The sequence below is a fragment of the Aegilops tauschii genome, chromosome 6 (genome assembly GCF_002575655.3).
Source record: "Aegilops tauschii subsp. strangulata cultivar AL8/78 chromosome 6, Aet v6.0, whole genome shotgun sequence".
Lineage (NCBI taxonomy): Eukaryota > Viridiplantae > Streptophyta > Magnoliopsida > Poales > Poaceae > Aegilops > Aegilops tauschii.
Window position 1 is genome coordinate 374927813 of NC_053040.3, and position 15852 is coordinate 374943664.

Sequence of the window (15852 nt, forward strand, 5' to 3'; positions counted from 1 at the left end):
GATGATGCGTGAGTAGTTTACCACAGACCTACGGGTCCGTAGTTAGTAGCTAGACGACTTCTTCTCTCTTTTTTATCTTCAATACAATGTTCTTGGAGATCTAATTGATGTAACTCTTTTTGTGGTGTGTTTGTTGGGATCCGGTGAATTGTGATTTTATGATCAAATCTATCCATGAATATTATTTGAGTCTTCTTTGAACTCTTTTATGCATGATTGTTATAGCTTCGTATTTCTTCTCCGAATTATTGGTTTGATTTGGCCAACTAGATTGATGTTTCTTGCCATGAGAAGAGGTGCTTTGTGATGGGTTCGATCTGCGGTGCTCAATCTCAGTGATAGAAAGAGACATGACACGCACGTATCGTTGCTATTAAGGGTAACAAGATGGGGTTTATTCACGTGCTACATCATGACATCCTGCCTAATGAATTACTCCATTTTTGTAAAGACTTCTATGAGTACTTTCATATTCTGCTCCTTAGCTTTTTGTAAAATTATGTACACATTTTCTCAGAGGTTTACTTGCTACTTTAGCTTACTTACTCCTTTGCTAAGCTATCTTTATATCTATCTTGGTATTGTTGTTTAACTTAAGTCATTTTTGCCATGCATGCCTCTTACTTTGATGTTGTTTAGATTCGGTATTCTTCATAATTGTTCTGTTTTATTTCGGTTTCTCGGTTATACTTTGAAGAACATAGTGTTTTGAAAATTTTGTTTAAATCTTTCATCCACCTTCTCCCCCTCTGGTTGATACATTTGATCCTAGGATATCTAGCTTTAGGATCATCGAGGTCCTCCTTTTTTAGCACAACCAAACAGTAGGAGAGGCTCCTACCGACTTTAAATTAATAAAGAAGGGATATACAAGTGTTTACATTGTAAATTTACAGGGCTAGTATCCTCTAGCCACCTGTCACCCATCTGGGGGTTGACAGGTGTATGAGAGGTTTGAGAAGTTGTGTAGGATCTAAGTTACAAGGTTTGAGAAGTTCTGTACGAATTAAGCTAGAGAGGGTTTAAACCTATGAGCCAGCAAGGAAAAATCTCTCTTAAATCTCTCTCTCCCCACACGATCCAATGGTGTGTGTGTGTGTGTGTGTGTGTGTGTGTGGGGTCCTCCGAAATATTTTACCATTTCGTTTTTTCCAAATGCTCCAAGCCGACATACATCATAAAGACCTTCATAAACATTGGGCGCCCATGCACCTTTTGTTTTTCCTGATATCGTCCCTTTGGGTAGTTGGATATGAGCACATTTCAAATTGGAATTCTTCTGATCCCAGATCCAGTAGAAGTTTTGAGGTAAGAGGTATCGTGAGTAGATTTCTTTGGTGCCCACACTCTTTTTCCAGAGTGACCTAAGTGCAACCGAGTATCAGCATCGTCAGAGGTGGCAAACCTCATCACCATTGTATCCGAACAGGTTTTGCTGACGCACGTGTGAAAAACAAATGTTCAACGGTCCGTTCCATTCAACTGTTGCACAAAATGCAGCGATCACCAGGAGTATATTGTAGTGTGTTCGGCGGAGCATATTCTTTCCATTGACTCTATTGGCCAGCACAAGCCAAGCAAACACTTTGAGCTTCGCTGTGCATCTTAACTACCAAATGCATTTTGAGCCGGGGTCCTCCTTGTGCCCATGTTAACATTGTAGGTCAATAAATCTCCCCCATTTACCTTAAAAGAATATAAATTTCGCGGGGTGCCTTAAAAGAATTTAGCCACGTTTTCCCTCTACAACATCCGGCGCAATGTCCCACCGACGTGCTTTCGAAGCCAACAACCCCTAACAAGAACAAGAACAAGAACAAGAACAAGGTGCACCCCATCTCTCTTGCGTTGTTTACACTAACTAATACCAACATGCCCAAAGATTACAGCCACACTAAAACAAAGCAAAGAAGCGATCGAAGCAAATACGTTGACCACAAACACGGTTTGCTCTTTTGACAATTGCGGTCTCCACAGACGCGCGCTCGCGAAGCTGCGGGGCAACGGCCGTGCGCGCGCGTGCCAGCGAGGTGCGAACCGCGGCGCGATTCCGGAGACAGCGAGAATCCGAGGAGCACCACCAAGTGGCCAGCGGCCTAATTGCTTGCCTCGCGGCGCGGTCGTCGGCTCATCATGCGCCGCGGCCCGCGGTGGGCGGCTCCGCATTTCCCACCAGCTCCGACCTCCGAGTTAGGCGCCACAGCAGCATCACCTTCGAGCACTATTCAACTGCAGATATTTCCCTTCCTTCCTTCCTTCGCTTGCAAACCAAACCAAACCAAACCAAGCACCCGCTGCTGCTTCCTTTCCCGTGGCATTTAAAAGCGCGTCTCGCCCGCTCGTCCACCCCACACCGTCGACTCCGACCCCAGACCAAACGCGAGAGCTCCACCGACAGCAACCCAAGATGCACCGGCAGCTCAACCTCTCGCCGGCGCCGAAGCAGCAGCAGCACGACGACGGCGACGGCGGCGACGCGGTGGAGGCTGTCCCGCTGTGGGTGCCCGAGCAGTCCGCGGAGGCCAAGGCCGACAAGGCGCCCGGCGGCCGGCCGGAGAGGTCCATCCACCTCATCCCGCTGCTCACCTTCCTCTGCTTCCTCCTCCTCTTCCTCTGCTCCCACGCCCCTTCCTCCTCCGGTAAGCATCATCGTCCATGGCCACAGATCCAGATGCACAAGTTCATGTGAAATGAAATAGTCGTCGCGTGCCTTCCCTTCTGACGATTCGCGTTTTGACTTGGTCTTTCTTAGATATGTCGAGCTTCGGCGGTGGCGGCGGCGGCGCCGGCGGACGGAAGGCTGGCAACCGGAGGCTGATGATGCTATAAGCTTCTCGCATCAGCTAGTATACCACACCTTAAATTTTTGTGGCTCCTTCCTTTGCCAGTTTCAATCCAACAGCGCGATATAATTTGCACACTGTACTTGTGCAGCAGCAGTAATGAAATCTTGAATTGTATGCTTGCCTTGCCTCCTTGCTTCTACAGTACGATTCTTGGTCGTTTGAGTTGCTTCTCAACAAAATTGAGACGATAGTAGGAAATCTGCTTATAGAATGTCTAGATAATTTGACGTGATCCAAGGTGAAATAGATGCAATTATGCATTGACCTTAAGTCCCAACACATTGTTGGTCTGATCCACACTTCAACTAGCAGCGCAACGCATGGTGCGGATGTTGCATATTCAAATGGTTTCAGAGAAACCAGAATTTGGATGCAGAATCCCATTTGTGGCAAGGCTCGAAAAAGAACAAATGAAAATACACCGCGCAGTAGGAATCTACGAGTAGAAAATAAACAGACACCATGGCCACTTTGTACAGACAATAAAGCTTGTGGCACCACTTTCCTTCCATAATAAAACAACAACACATCGACAAAACAAACTATAGAAGACAATATAATTCAGTTGCAGCTGCACTATCAAATAAATCATCAAATGCATCCTAGGCAGGTCCGGGCTTCTTTGGGGAATTGCTAGAATTTGCATCATCAGTGGCCATGCAGACGGCGATGGTTACAGGGCTGCTTGGAATATCGCTGTTTGCAACTTCAGTGACCGGTTGCTTGTGTTCCTGCTCAGTTTGCTCAGTCATCAGAAAACTTTCAGGTGTGCTGGCCTTCGGTAACTCAGCCTCCCGATGCTTATGCTCCTCGGCTGTTATTCCAGTGTTTTCTTGAGTTTGGGCCTTTGCGATTTCGGCATCTCGATCTTTCTGTTCACCGTTACCCATTTCAGTATCTTCTGGTTTGTTGGTCTCTGGACATCCGCCCTCCTGATCAGCCATTTGGCCCGTTTCAGTATTTTCTGGAACAGGCACCTTAGCTGGATCACTTTCCTGGCACTTGCTCTCTTGTCCTGCCTCTTCAGAACTCTTCGCGAGTTCATCTTCCTGCTCAGCCATCGCCCTTTCCTTGTTGTAGGCCTCAGTCGCAGTCGTCGCAACTTTGCTGTAGGCACCAGTTACCCATGCTGCGCCGGTAAGGATATATCTGTGTCTCATGATCTTGGAACCAGCAGTAGAAACGGTCTGCTCCGCAGCTACCAATGCAGACTTGGTCTTCTCTGCAACCTGGTATTTCTCATCCATTTCCTTCATTTTCTCATTCACCACTATGGTGCCAGTGCTGATCTTCTCACTGAGGCCCAGACTCTTATCAATGGAAGATACTTTAGCACTTGCAGTCGACGTGAGCTGATGTGTTTCATCAAAAGTCTTTGCCTTTTCAACGGCGTCCTTGCCAAGAATAAATCCTTTGGCCAACATGGAACCAGCAACATCCTCTGCCTTTCGAAGGGCAGCTTCTATGCTACTAGGACTTTTTGACTGGGAGTGCAAAGAGTGTCAGGAGTTCCGAGACTACTGAAAGGAGTTGAGAAATCATAGATAAATGTAGAATTAGCATGGTCGTAGACTCCTACCTCTAAATCAGCTAAAACGGCTGCTGGCAGCTGGTAATTTGTGGCTGGGGTGATGATGATAGCCATATCCACTATAGTCGCGCCCTGCAGCAAAAAATGGATATTCACACAGCGAATAAATAGCTACAATGATTGTGTTAAGAGGTAGAGACATCGTACTGTCAAAAGCATTGCCCTCTCCGCTTCTTGCTCATCTCTGAAGGTGATGTAGGCGAACTGAGAACGCTTATCACCACTGCAGAGCATCGCTAAGTTAACATAACACATGTTATATATAAATCTAAATGATAACAGATATATAATGGAGATCATGTGGCACTAGCCTTTGCATTTCGACATGTACGATGTCACCAGAAAAGCTAAAGAACTCCTTGATAACTCGTTCTGATGCTTGAAGTGAGACATTGTGGACCTTTACTGTGCTAAACATGCTTGTCTTGAAAAATGGAATGAACATGAAGGAATTAATTAGCATAATATTTCAGCTTTAACATTCTTCACCAGTAAAACAAAAAGGTGTCGAATATACTTCTTTCGGCCAAATAAAGAACAAATAGCGAGGTATTGTCCGGGGTTTTCTAAACGGAGTCCAGAAATGAACTTTATGCCAAATAGTTAGTGGAAGAAATATCTAGGAGTATACATGTTTCATTATCAGATATAGATGCATTTTAAATAACCATGTGTTCCAAGACCTCATCCAATTTCGCAAACTGTACGAGAAACAAGCATAACAGTCAAAAGACAGCCAGTTGCGAAGTTAAAAAACGGGGAACCGAATATAAAAGAAACAAAGGGTCCTAAGCTAGCCAAAGGAAAAGGCGAAACTGAAACTGAAGCTCAAAACAGAGAAACTGAAACTGTACACCAAGCTAGCCAAAGTCTACAGCCTACAGAGTCAGTTTTAAAATGCACTCTCGGGCGATGTTTACTGCTCATGTGAGCATATGATAGTATGGACTAAACAGGCATATATGAGAGAAATGGAAGCATGAAACATCACGTGATGCTTTTTATGCTTATAGTTATACAAATTGCACGATTTTCTAATGGTTGTTCATGTGAGCATATGCTTGAATGTTACACAAACATTACTTTGCGGTTTGAAGTAGGTCAAACACCACCGTTCCATATATGGTTCATATCCTGACAAGTGAAAGATCCGGATCCATATACAAAAATGATTCCAATGACCACTTGCCAGAATAAAGAACTTTCATTAGATTACGAAACTGTTAATGCCGAAATGGATCAGAATTATTAATGAAATAAACCGGAAGAGTTCTTCCTCTTCGAAGTATGCAAGCCCAGACAACGTATAATAAATTACACGTTGTTAGCAGTTCAAGCCATGGTGCGTCATGTTTATTGGCAAAAATACACATTGGATCCTCTGGCAAAGCAAAGGGAAATTTCCAGGGTTGGGACGTTTCAGATTTCTCTCCCATGGCGATGACAGCTCCGAAATAGTCAGACAAATCCCCCAATTACCCCAGAAGCATCGGTGACGCAGCAAGCACAACGTGTAATGTGATCATCCATTCAAATAAAACAAGTCTTCCTACATACCAATTGATAGCCCAAAAAGAAAAGGAACATTCCGATCTGAAATCCTCACATTACTCCAGGCCCATAAGAATGGAGGGACCTGGGGAGTGGAAGGCGAGGAGCTGGTTCTCACCTCCGGCGGTACGACCCACACGGCCCCCGACTCCGACGACGAGCTCGAATTGGGGACGGGAAATGGGGAAGAGGCGACGGGGGTGGATCCACTGCGCGCATTTTGCCGCCGGTTTCGTCGGAGCAGAGAGGGTGGTGACGCGGAAACTTGGAGGGTGGCGACGGGGCCACGGCTTTTTGGCCCGCCTCTCCGGCCTTAAAGCCCAGTGACGGCCCCGCCGAAGCCCAGTTAGCTAGCCTTTCTCTCTCGCTGCTCCCTTCCGCCTCCATCCTCCTCCAGCCGCGACAGCGCGATACAGCGGGGGTGGTCGGCGAGGCGAGGTGGTGGTGGTGGTGGAGGATGGCGAAGGCCGGCGGGGGCCTGATCTGGGCGACGGCAGAGGACCTGGCGCGGAACCGGCCGGTGGTGCTGTCCATGTACCGGCAGATCCTGCGGGCGCTCAACTCGCCGGCGCTGCCGCTGGGCCACGCGGCGCGGCTGGCCAAGAAGGCCGAGTGCCGCGCCATCTTCATCTTCGGCGCCGAGGAGAGGTCGCTGCACAACATCCAGGACCTCCTCGACGCCGCGCGCCACACCCTCGGCCTCCTCAACCGCGGCCGCCTCCCCTAGAGGGGAAGGAAGGCGCCTAGCCCTAACCTCCTCGCGGGTACCTCGTCTCTTCCCTGTTTACTTTAGCCTATGCTCAAGTCGATTGTAATGTATACGGCATTAATCTGGTGCCATTTTGTTCAATTGAAACAATCTGCTGCCTAGTCGTTCCTCTATGTATGCACTGCAAATCATAAACATGTTGCGAAGCCATAAGAAACGAAAATTGTCGCCATGACCTCAAATTGTGCGTTTGAATTTGCTATCACTGAATTCTGTTGATGGAACAGTTTGTGTTACTGTTCTCCAATTCAATCAATTGAGATGCACAGTATACTGCTCTAAAAGGTATTTTTGGAATAAGTGTCAAAGTTTATAGGGTTCCAGAACTAGCACGCATTTGTGTTGCCCAAGACTGATTGTCTCGCATTGCGGCTGATAATTATTGTCTTTTCTCTTTCGCGTGGATGACTACGACCTTTACAGTTTACACGCATCTAGAAGCTTTGTTCTCTCTCTCTTTTGGTGGAGAGTACAATAGAAATCTATGATCATACTATTACACTCACACAACTCGAATGGATCATGACTAATCTTGTAGCTGTACCTTGAGGGTGAAAGAGATTTAGCTTAGAACACAGGGCACACACTATCCGGGCCCAAGTCCACCCCTTTAGCAGTGGGGCATGAGGCCAGAGGACAGTGCTCACCCGCCGTGCCCCACCAGTTGACTGTCCGGTTCTCCATGGTCAGTGTGAAGTACAGCAGCACCGCCATGAACGCGACGCCTGCATCGAGCGCGGCAGAGAGGATGTAGTTGTACCTCTGCCACCACTTCTTCCGGTACCGGAACACGAAGAAGTTGAAGATGGTGCCTATCAGCAGCCATGAGTTGTAATTCACGGCCGTCGCTGGTGGCATGTTGGCTGTAGCGCCGATGAGCACCGGCAGGTTTATCATCAGTATCCACCTCTGACTGGGGAATATCCTGTGGAAGATGTACACGATGACAGGGCCTGCTGCGCCGATGAGGAAGAACCAGTTGACGGCTTCGTAGTTACCATGTGGCCCGAAAATGCGCTTCGGGCCAACAAGGCCCCAGATGACCGATGCATCAAAGAAGACACGGTCACCAGGGCATGTCCATGGGCTGTCTGGTGGCAGCAGTTGGTCCTGGCAGATGTTCTCGACAGACCCAAGTAGCCACCATGCCACGCTGAGGTTAACAGTCCCGGCCACCAGTGTACCGGCAAACTGGATAAATACAGCGCGCGAAATGTCAGTAAATTTATCTTCCTACATGCCGCTCCTTTGCTTACAAGTTACAATGTGAGGAGATTTAGTGGTTTAATTACCTGAACAATGAACATTGATCTTGGAGGTATCTTCATGTAGTGTCCGAGCTTGAAATCTGAGAGGAATGCTACTGCTTGCGACATGCTCATGTAGCCGTACACCTTGAAGCAGACATTGGCGATGGGGTATCCCGGCATTATTAGCCCCATGGCGTATTCAGTGATGACATTCAGGCCAGGAGTCTGTCCATCAAATTTTAAAGGTTCTGGTCAGTTTTTCTTGCAGAAATCATGAAAGAGCAGGACAAATGGGGAAACATTAAAAATTCTGAAATAAACTTGCCTGGTTAGTGGTTGCAGTAATGATGCTTATGGGGAGCGTGAAGACAAAGGCCATGCCACAGGCGAAGAGGAGGCCCCACCATGGGAGCTGAACCTGGTCCTTTAGGACGGTGCAGAGGATGAGGGACACTGTCATTGACAATACTGTCAGGGAGTAGAACCACCACGCTGGTATGTCGTCATATTTCCTCATCAGCTTTGTGTGGATGTCAGGCTCCTCCTGCTGCGAAGCACGGAACCGGTGGTAGATCTCCCTGTGCATTGGTGTCCAATTGCAGATGTGAATTTTTCATCTTTCAGTTCAAAAACCACATGTATTCAAAGCTGAGCTGTGTCAGTTTATTCACATACAGAGTTGAGAGCACTTACTTCCCGTAGAAGATGCCGACGTGCGTGATGGTGGAGGCAATGGTGGCGAAGCTGAGCCCATAAGACAGCGCGAAGAAGGTGCTGAGGTTTATCCTTCCGAGCCTTGCATAGGCCTCCGTGTCAAGCTGGAACTGCTGGTTCACAATGTCAGTGATTTGATATGCCGACCCGTTAGACATGAACAGGTGCGAGGAGAATATGGGGAACGTCTTGGCGTTGTAGAGGTTCATCCCCCAGTACGCCGTGGGCACAAGCACGTAAAGGAAGCAGAAGTAGCCGACGAAGATGTTGGCGGTGGCGAAGAAGGGCGAGATGAGCGGGCTGAAGAGGAAGGAGGAGACGGCCGACCAGTCGAGCGTGAAAGCTCCCAGGCCCAGGCCCTTCATGCCGGAGCCGAGCTGCTGGGCGGTCACGGACTTGGAGAAGACCCAGCACACCCATGAGATGGAGGTGAGCGCCGGGAAGAGGTAGCCCGGCACGACGTACCATGCGAAGCTGCAGATGAGCGCCACCAGGAAGAACTTGGAGCGGGAGATCTGCCGCGAGCCCTTGGGAGATTCCTCCTTCTCGTGCAGTGCCCTGGTGCATACAAGGATGGCGTTAGTGCCAATGCTATGTAGTAGTGCAGAACTTTCGCAGGTTCATGGATTCGAATTGTTGCCATGTAAACGAACTGATCCATCAACCATCATTCATCAGTTCACCATTGATGGCATGACACTATACATAAATGCCGAACTGTAAACGGCCCGATATATTTTGTTGATATAGCGCCTTGTTTTACCGTTTTATCTAAGGCAACCAACCCTTGGTCACATACCCCCCGGTTGTTTACCATGTTGTTAACTAAGCCATCGTTGCATGAAACAGTACGACCGGATAACAATTGATTTGGTGACCAGTTGGCCACTAAGGATCGCGGGCATGTGGGAGGATCGCGCCTTTTGTGGGCGCAACTTGGACCTGGACCACGAAAATACAACACTAATCCATCCATGACCCATCCAGTTGCACGCAAATTTCAAACGCCTCCATCGAGGTGTCAATACTGTGCAGCGGCGCGGGGCGCGTTCACATCACGCCCTTGCGTGCCGCCACTCCATCATACGACGACTTCCGAAGGCCGCCTTGGCCTACTGCCGAATCCGGACGCATCGCAAGAAGAGCGATGCGTCTGCCCGGCGCTGACGAAGACAAAACACGCCCATGCACCCAAGCGTCGCCGTCCGTCTCGTCGCAGTGGACTCGACGGAATCTAAATCTGCTGACCGCTGGGACGTGCTCCCAACTGTCTCGAAAGCTACTGCTACTGCTGCTGCTAGTGTTTTCATTCGGTTTCTTCGAGCTGTTTTGTCAGCATGCACGGCCAGTTGATCATTAGTCTACGATAGGTGGACGACGGACCGAGCCCCCACTGTTCCTGAAAACTATCTCTACTTGAACCAAGCGCGGGACGCCGTCGGAAGTTTGGAATGATGCCGCTGGCTGAAGTGCAAGGCTGTCACTTGTCAGCAACTGGTGTTTTGGTGTATCTCAGTTCTGATGAAATGATGGGCCTGATCCCTCCAAGTGGAAAAAGAAACATGTGTACCGGTGGAGGCAAGAGGTTCGCGCCACATATTAAACGGCATGCCGACTAGATTCAGCCGTTCTGATATCTGTCTGTCTGGGTGTGAATGGTAGGTGGGTTGCGGGTTGGTTCAGGGAAGAAAACTAGTGTCAATTGGCGTAAGATGGGGCCTTGTGCTAGATCGTATCAAAACGATACTCTTGTACTGCATCATGGCAGGCAAAGGTGATGTGGCCTGTAGGGCCCGACTAGTGTATTCATAATATCTGTCATCATAGTATCATGCAATCACTGCATTGGTCTAAATCAAACCTCGACATCAACCTTTTCTTAGTGGCATTTGTGATTCACATCTCAAAACGCATAAAAAGGAAAGACACGGGATTAGAAATGGCATGTCATCTTTAGTAATACATACATGGTTGAAAGGCTGTTTGGTTATGCAAGGAAAAACGTAGGATTCTTCAAATAGGGTTTGAGAGGATGGAAATTCTCCTATGAAATCTGATAAAAATGAGTCCTGCAGAAAATTCTTGGAGTGGAGGAGAGTAAAACCTTTCCACCCATAACCTACCACGCTAGCTTTCCACCCATGCGTGCGCCACAATCAGTCGGCCTAGATAACGCCTAACAAAGTTCCATGGACAAAGCAACAGCGTGTTTGCATTTGCAATGCACTACTAGTACGTGGTTTAAAAAGCAAAACAAAACGTGCCCTCGGTGCTCGGAAAGGCCAAACATAATCCAAGTGGCACAACTAAGCACTATTTTTCTGCAAGAACGCATTGGACAACGTACTGGTAGTTTGGGTTTAAATCAGCAGCAGCAGCAGCAGCAGCTTATCCATCCACCAATCCAGCGGATGGATGCACTCCCATGTTCATGGTGGGGTCTTTCTTTCTGCTCCTGCGTCAGTGTCGAGAGGGACAATGATAATCAGGAGGAAAAGGAAGGGGGACATCGGACTGAAATGCATGTCAGTGTCTCGCGAGATGGAGTAGTACTCATGTTCGTCAGATTTTCTCCTTAGTTATTTTCTCAATCGCCTTTTGTTTTCTTTACTGATGATGCCAGCCGGTTGGGTCAGATTCTCCAATCTGGAGCCAATGATATGCACCTGGTGACGAGTGATAATACAACAACACACGCAACTTATTTCTAGCCTGTTCTATGTATCGGGTTCGCCGAGAAACTGGGGAACAGTATATCACAAAATGTTAGTATGTTGTACCCCACGTAGGATGGGCGCCAGTGGAAAGTTACAACCAGCCGAGGACAAACCAACCAACCCGACGGAGCGTCAAGAAACGGGTGAAATTGTAGGGGAATTTTATGAGCGCAACGCCTTGTTCGCGGGTCACCGGAACGACCAATAAATCTAGTAGCATGCCAACCAGAATCGGAACAAATCGATGCATGTATGCGGGCGGTAAGAAAATGCAGCAACGCAAGAAAGCAGCCGGACCAAGGGGAGGACAGAGGAGGAGAGTAGAGTGGTGCTCACCGGAAGAGCGAGACCTGCACGAGCGTACTCGGCCACCACATGTGCGCCGGCTCCACCACGTACTTGCGCATCAGCCCCGCCCACCCGTACCCGAGCACCTAGATCCATTCGATTCCGAGATGCCAGGTGAGAAATCGGGTAGAGTAGCAATGAAGCAGCCGATGAATACTCCTAGTCGGGAGAACAATGGAGGTTGCGATGCGAGGGCGGTACCTGGGTGGTGGTGATGAGGAGCCAGGCGGCGATGAAGGAGATGGAGCGGCCGTAGAAGGCGCGGATGATGTCGACGATCATGACGGCGTAGGCGTTGCCGTTGCCGAAGGCGTAGCCGGCATTGGCGAAGATGGAGATGAGCACGTGCTCCTTCATGTTGAAGGGCCCCGGGTTGAGGCTCCACTCCCAGCCGCCGAGCAGCGCCGGCGCCCGGAACCTGCGGCGCGGCAGCACGCGCGCCAGGAAGTGGCCCATGGGCAGCGACGCCACCTGCACCGTGATCTGGGTCACGATCAGCGGCTCCGTCCGGTAGGAGAAGAACTGGTTGAGGAAGCTCATGAGCGCGCAGGAGAGCAGCCCGATGCTCCACATCCGGAACGTCCACACCGGCAGCGTCGGGTCGTCGCCGGGCGGCACGGTCAGCCGCACCTCCTCGATCGGGGACGTCTCCTCCTCCTCCAACTCCGACCCCTTGCCGCCGGCGAGCCCGCGCTCGTCCGCCGCTATCTCACCCATTGCGCGTGAGGTGGTTTAATGGTGGCCAGGGCCGGGCGGCTTGGCTGTGACTACGCGTGCTCTGCTGTAGCCCGGACCGGGGAGGGGAGGTGGCTTTGAGAGCAGAGGCACGCGCGCGCGCGTGTTTATATGGGCGCCGCGGTATGGTGGCCGGCGAGCGTCTCCTAGCTGTGCGTATTGTGTCCGGATTGTTTGGGACGTAGCGTGCCCTGATTATTTGCTGCTGCCACTTGAAGTTGTATACCGATTGCAGGATATACGTAAGACAGGAATCTTGCTTTTCTTAAAAATAAATCAGACAGGAATCTTGCTGTCCTACGTACGTATATGTACGTGAATCCTTTTCTTTTCGAATCTTTTTCGTTCAGGATACTTATACACATATAATGGAGAGTTGTATCAAAAAAGAAAGGGCGACGCGCGACGGATAAAATTAAAAGATCGTCCGCCTCTTTGACCATGGGATGAAGTTGTACATGGCCGTGTGATCAACCCACGTGATCCGTCATCTTTGCAACAAATATGTTGTTGTACTTTTTGCAACACGGGTCTAGTTATATAAATTATTCGCAACAAAGGTTATGTTGCAGGAATTTTAAAACTGTTTTTCCTTCGAATCTGTTTCAACAAGTCTACACTAGAGGCAATAATAATGTTGTTGTTTATATTTCCTTATATCATGATAAATGTTTATTATTCATGCTAGAATTGTATTAACCGGAAACTTGATACATGTGTGAATACATAGACAAAACAAAGTGTCCCTAGTATGCCTCTACTTGACTAGCTCGTTAATCAAAGATGGTTAAGTTTTCTAACCATAGACATGTGTTGTCATTTGATGAACGAGATCACATCATTAGGAGAATGATGTGATGGACAAGACCCATCTGTTACCTTAGCATAATGATCGTTAAGTTTTATTGCTATTGTTTTCTTCATGACTTATACATATTCATTTGACTATGAGATTATGCAACTTTCGAATACCGGAGGAACACCTTGTGTGCTATCAAACGTCACAACGTAACTGGATGATTATAAAGATGCTCTACAAGTGTCTCTGAAGGTGTTTGTTGGGTTGGCATAGATCGAAATTAGGATTTGTCACTTCGAGTATCGGAGAGGAATCTCTGGGCCCTCTCGGTAATACACATCACTATAAGCCTTGCAAGCAATGTGACTAATGAGTTAGTTGCGGGATGATGCATTACGGAACGAGTACATGCGGGATGATGCATTACGGAACGAGTACAGAGACTTGCCGGTAACGAGATTGAACTAGGTATGATGATACCGACGATCGAATCTCAGGCAAGTAACATACCAATGACAAAGGGAATGACGTATGTTGTTATTGCGGTTTGACCGATAAAGATCTTCGTAGAATATGTAGGAACCAATATGAGCATCCAGGTTCCGCTGTTGGTTATTGATCGGAGATATGTATCGGTCATGTCTACATAGTTCTCGAACCCGTAGGGTCCGCATGCTTAACGTTCGATGACGATTTGTAGTATGAGTTATGTGTTTTGGTGGCCGAAGATTGTCCGGAGTCCTGAATGAGATCACAGACATGACGAGGAGTCTCGAAATGGTCGAGAGGTAAATATTGATATATTGGACGATTTTCGGACACCGGAATTGTTTCGGAATGGTTCGGGTATATTTCGGAGTATCGAGGGGTTACCGGAACCCACCGGGAAAAGTAATGGGCCTACATGGGCCATAGGGGAGAGGGGAGGCAGCCCACAAGGGGTGGCCGCGGCCCCCTCCCATGGGGAGTCCAAATTGGACTAGGGGAGGGGGCGTGCCGCCCTTTCCTTCTCCTCTTCCCTCTCCTTCCCCCTTTTCCCCTCCGTGAGAAGGAATAAGAGGGGGGGGGGGAATCCTACTAGGATTGGAGTCCCGGTAGGACTCCCCTCTCCTTGGCGCGCCCCTGGTGGCCGGCCTCCTCCCCTCCTCCTTTATATACGGGGGCAGGGGGGCACCCCAAAGCATAACAGTTATTCTCTTAGCCGTGTGCGGTGCCCCCTCCACAGTTTACTCCTTCGGTCATAGCGTCGTAGTGCTTAGGCGAAGCCCTGCGCGGATCACATCACCATCACCGTCACCATGCCATCGTGCTGACGAAACTCTCCCTCGACACTTTGCTGGATCAAGAGTTTGAGGGACGTCATCGAGCTGAACGTGTGTTGAACTCGGAGGTGCCGGACGTTCGGTAATTGATCGGTTGGATCGCGAATACGTTCGACTACATCAACCGCGTTAACCTAACGCTTTCGCTTTCGGTCTACGAGGGTACGTGGACACACTCTTCCCCTCTCGTTGCTATGCATCTCCTAGATAGATCTTGCGTGATCGTAGGAATTTTTTTGAAATCGCATGCTACGTTCCCCAACAAAGAAATCAAGTGTGGATCCCACTCCACGCCGTCTAGCAGCAACTGTAGATGTGGGCGAGGTTGGGAACGACCGAGGGCCGGAGGATGAAAAGGCAATGCGGCGTCGATCTCGTCGGAGTGGCGTAGATCTGGCGGGAGGTGGCTCGAACGAGGTCTTCAACCGGCCGATGGAGAGGCGACCAACAAACACGGAGATGGAGCAGGAGAGAGGGTCAGGCCCGATGACGGAGGAGAGAAAGGCGGAGGCTAGAGGGGAAGGCCGATGAAGGAGGAGAGGGAGGAGGAGATCATGCTCGTCCACACCGACGCGCCTACGTGTCTGGTGGTGCGTGTCTCTGGAGGCTTTGGGATTAGATCTTGCAACAAGCTAGTTGTTGCGCGGGAGAAAATTACAATAGTGGTCCAGTTGCGAACCTAGGATGTGGAAAGAGGATGCTTCCGAGCCATCCGATTAAAGAAAGGTTTGACGGCCATAAAGGTGATGGATGCTCGTAGAAAGATCGGCCGGGTGAACAGAAGCATTTCCTAAAAAGAAAACATTGTTATTTTTGCAGAACTTTTGTGTGAACGGACGTGAAAACGAAACCGATACACCGGCGACACTAGGCGATCTCTGTCATCTATAAAGTACCTAAGGCATTGCATGTGGAGGAAGTATGACTGAGGGAAAAGATGCTACTATGATAGCTTGGGATGTTTGTGTGCCAGCCAAAGACACATGAAGAATTAGGGATGAAGACATCTTGGTGCACAATCAGGCTCTTTTGTTAAAAAAGACCTCCATAAATTTTTCAACAAGCATAACTTGCCTAGGGTAAAACTCCTCTGGAAAACATATTACACCTCCTCTCCTCCTCAAGGCAAAATGGAAGGCTCATCCTGGTGGAAAGCACATTTAAAACTCATCCCCTTGTTCAAATCTACTACAACATGCATTGCAAGAAT

The 15852-nt window shown here is 48.8% G+C and overlaps 4 protein-coding genes across 4 annotated transcripts; 2 read left to right on the forward strand and 2 right to left on the reverse strand.

The window, feature by feature from the left end:
* The first annotated feature begins 2140 nt into the window (after positions 1–2140).
* Positions 2141–2960, forward strand: LOC109777084 (uncharacterized). Its single transcript, XM_020335737.4, has 2 exons — positions 2141–2639; positions 2753–2960. Exons 1-2 carry the CDS (start codon positions 2408–2410, stop codon positions 2827–2829), a joined length of 309 nt encoding a protein of 102 aa, XP_020191326.1. The 5' UTR covers positions 2141–2407; the 3' UTR covers positions 2830–2960.
* A 317-nt stretch (positions 2961–3277) lies between these two features.
* LOC109777083 (binding partner of ACD11 1) lies at positions 3278–6325 on the reverse strand. The gene is made up of 5 exons (XM_020335736.4): positions 6107–6325; positions 4749–4861; positions 4585–4660; positions 4426–4509; positions 3278–4330 (listed from the first exon to the last, which is right to left on the reverse strand). The coding sequence occupies exons 2-5, from the start codon at positions 4853–4855 to the stop codon at positions 3449–3451; spliced, it is 1149 nt and encodes a 382-aa protein (XP_020191325.1). The 5' UTR covers positions 4856–4861; positions 6107–6325; the 3' UTR covers positions 3278–3448.
* Positions 6326–6445: 120 nt separating this feature from the next.
* Positions 6446–6939, forward strand: LOC109777085 (uncharacterized). The gene has a single exon (XM_020335738.4). The coding sequence runs from the start codon at positions 6446–6448 to the stop codon at positions 6713–6715; it is 270 nt and encodes an 89-aa protein (XP_020191327.1). The 3' UTR covers positions 6716–6939.
* A 255-nt stretch (positions 6940–7194) lies between these two features.
* On the reverse strand, positions 7195–12688 carry LOC109777081 (oligopeptide transporter 4). Its single transcript, XM_020335735.4, has 6 exons — positions 11988–12688; positions 11775–11872; positions 8701–9279; positions 8333–8585; positions 8050–8232; positions 7195–7948 (listed from the first exon to the last, which is right to left on the reverse strand). Exons 1-6 carry the CDS (start codon positions 12501–12503, stop codon positions 7325–7327), a joined length of 2253 nt encoding a protein of 750 aa, XP_020191324.1. The 5' UTR covers positions 12504–12688; the 3' UTR covers positions 7195–7324.
* Positions 12689–15852: the final 3164 nt, after the last annotated feature.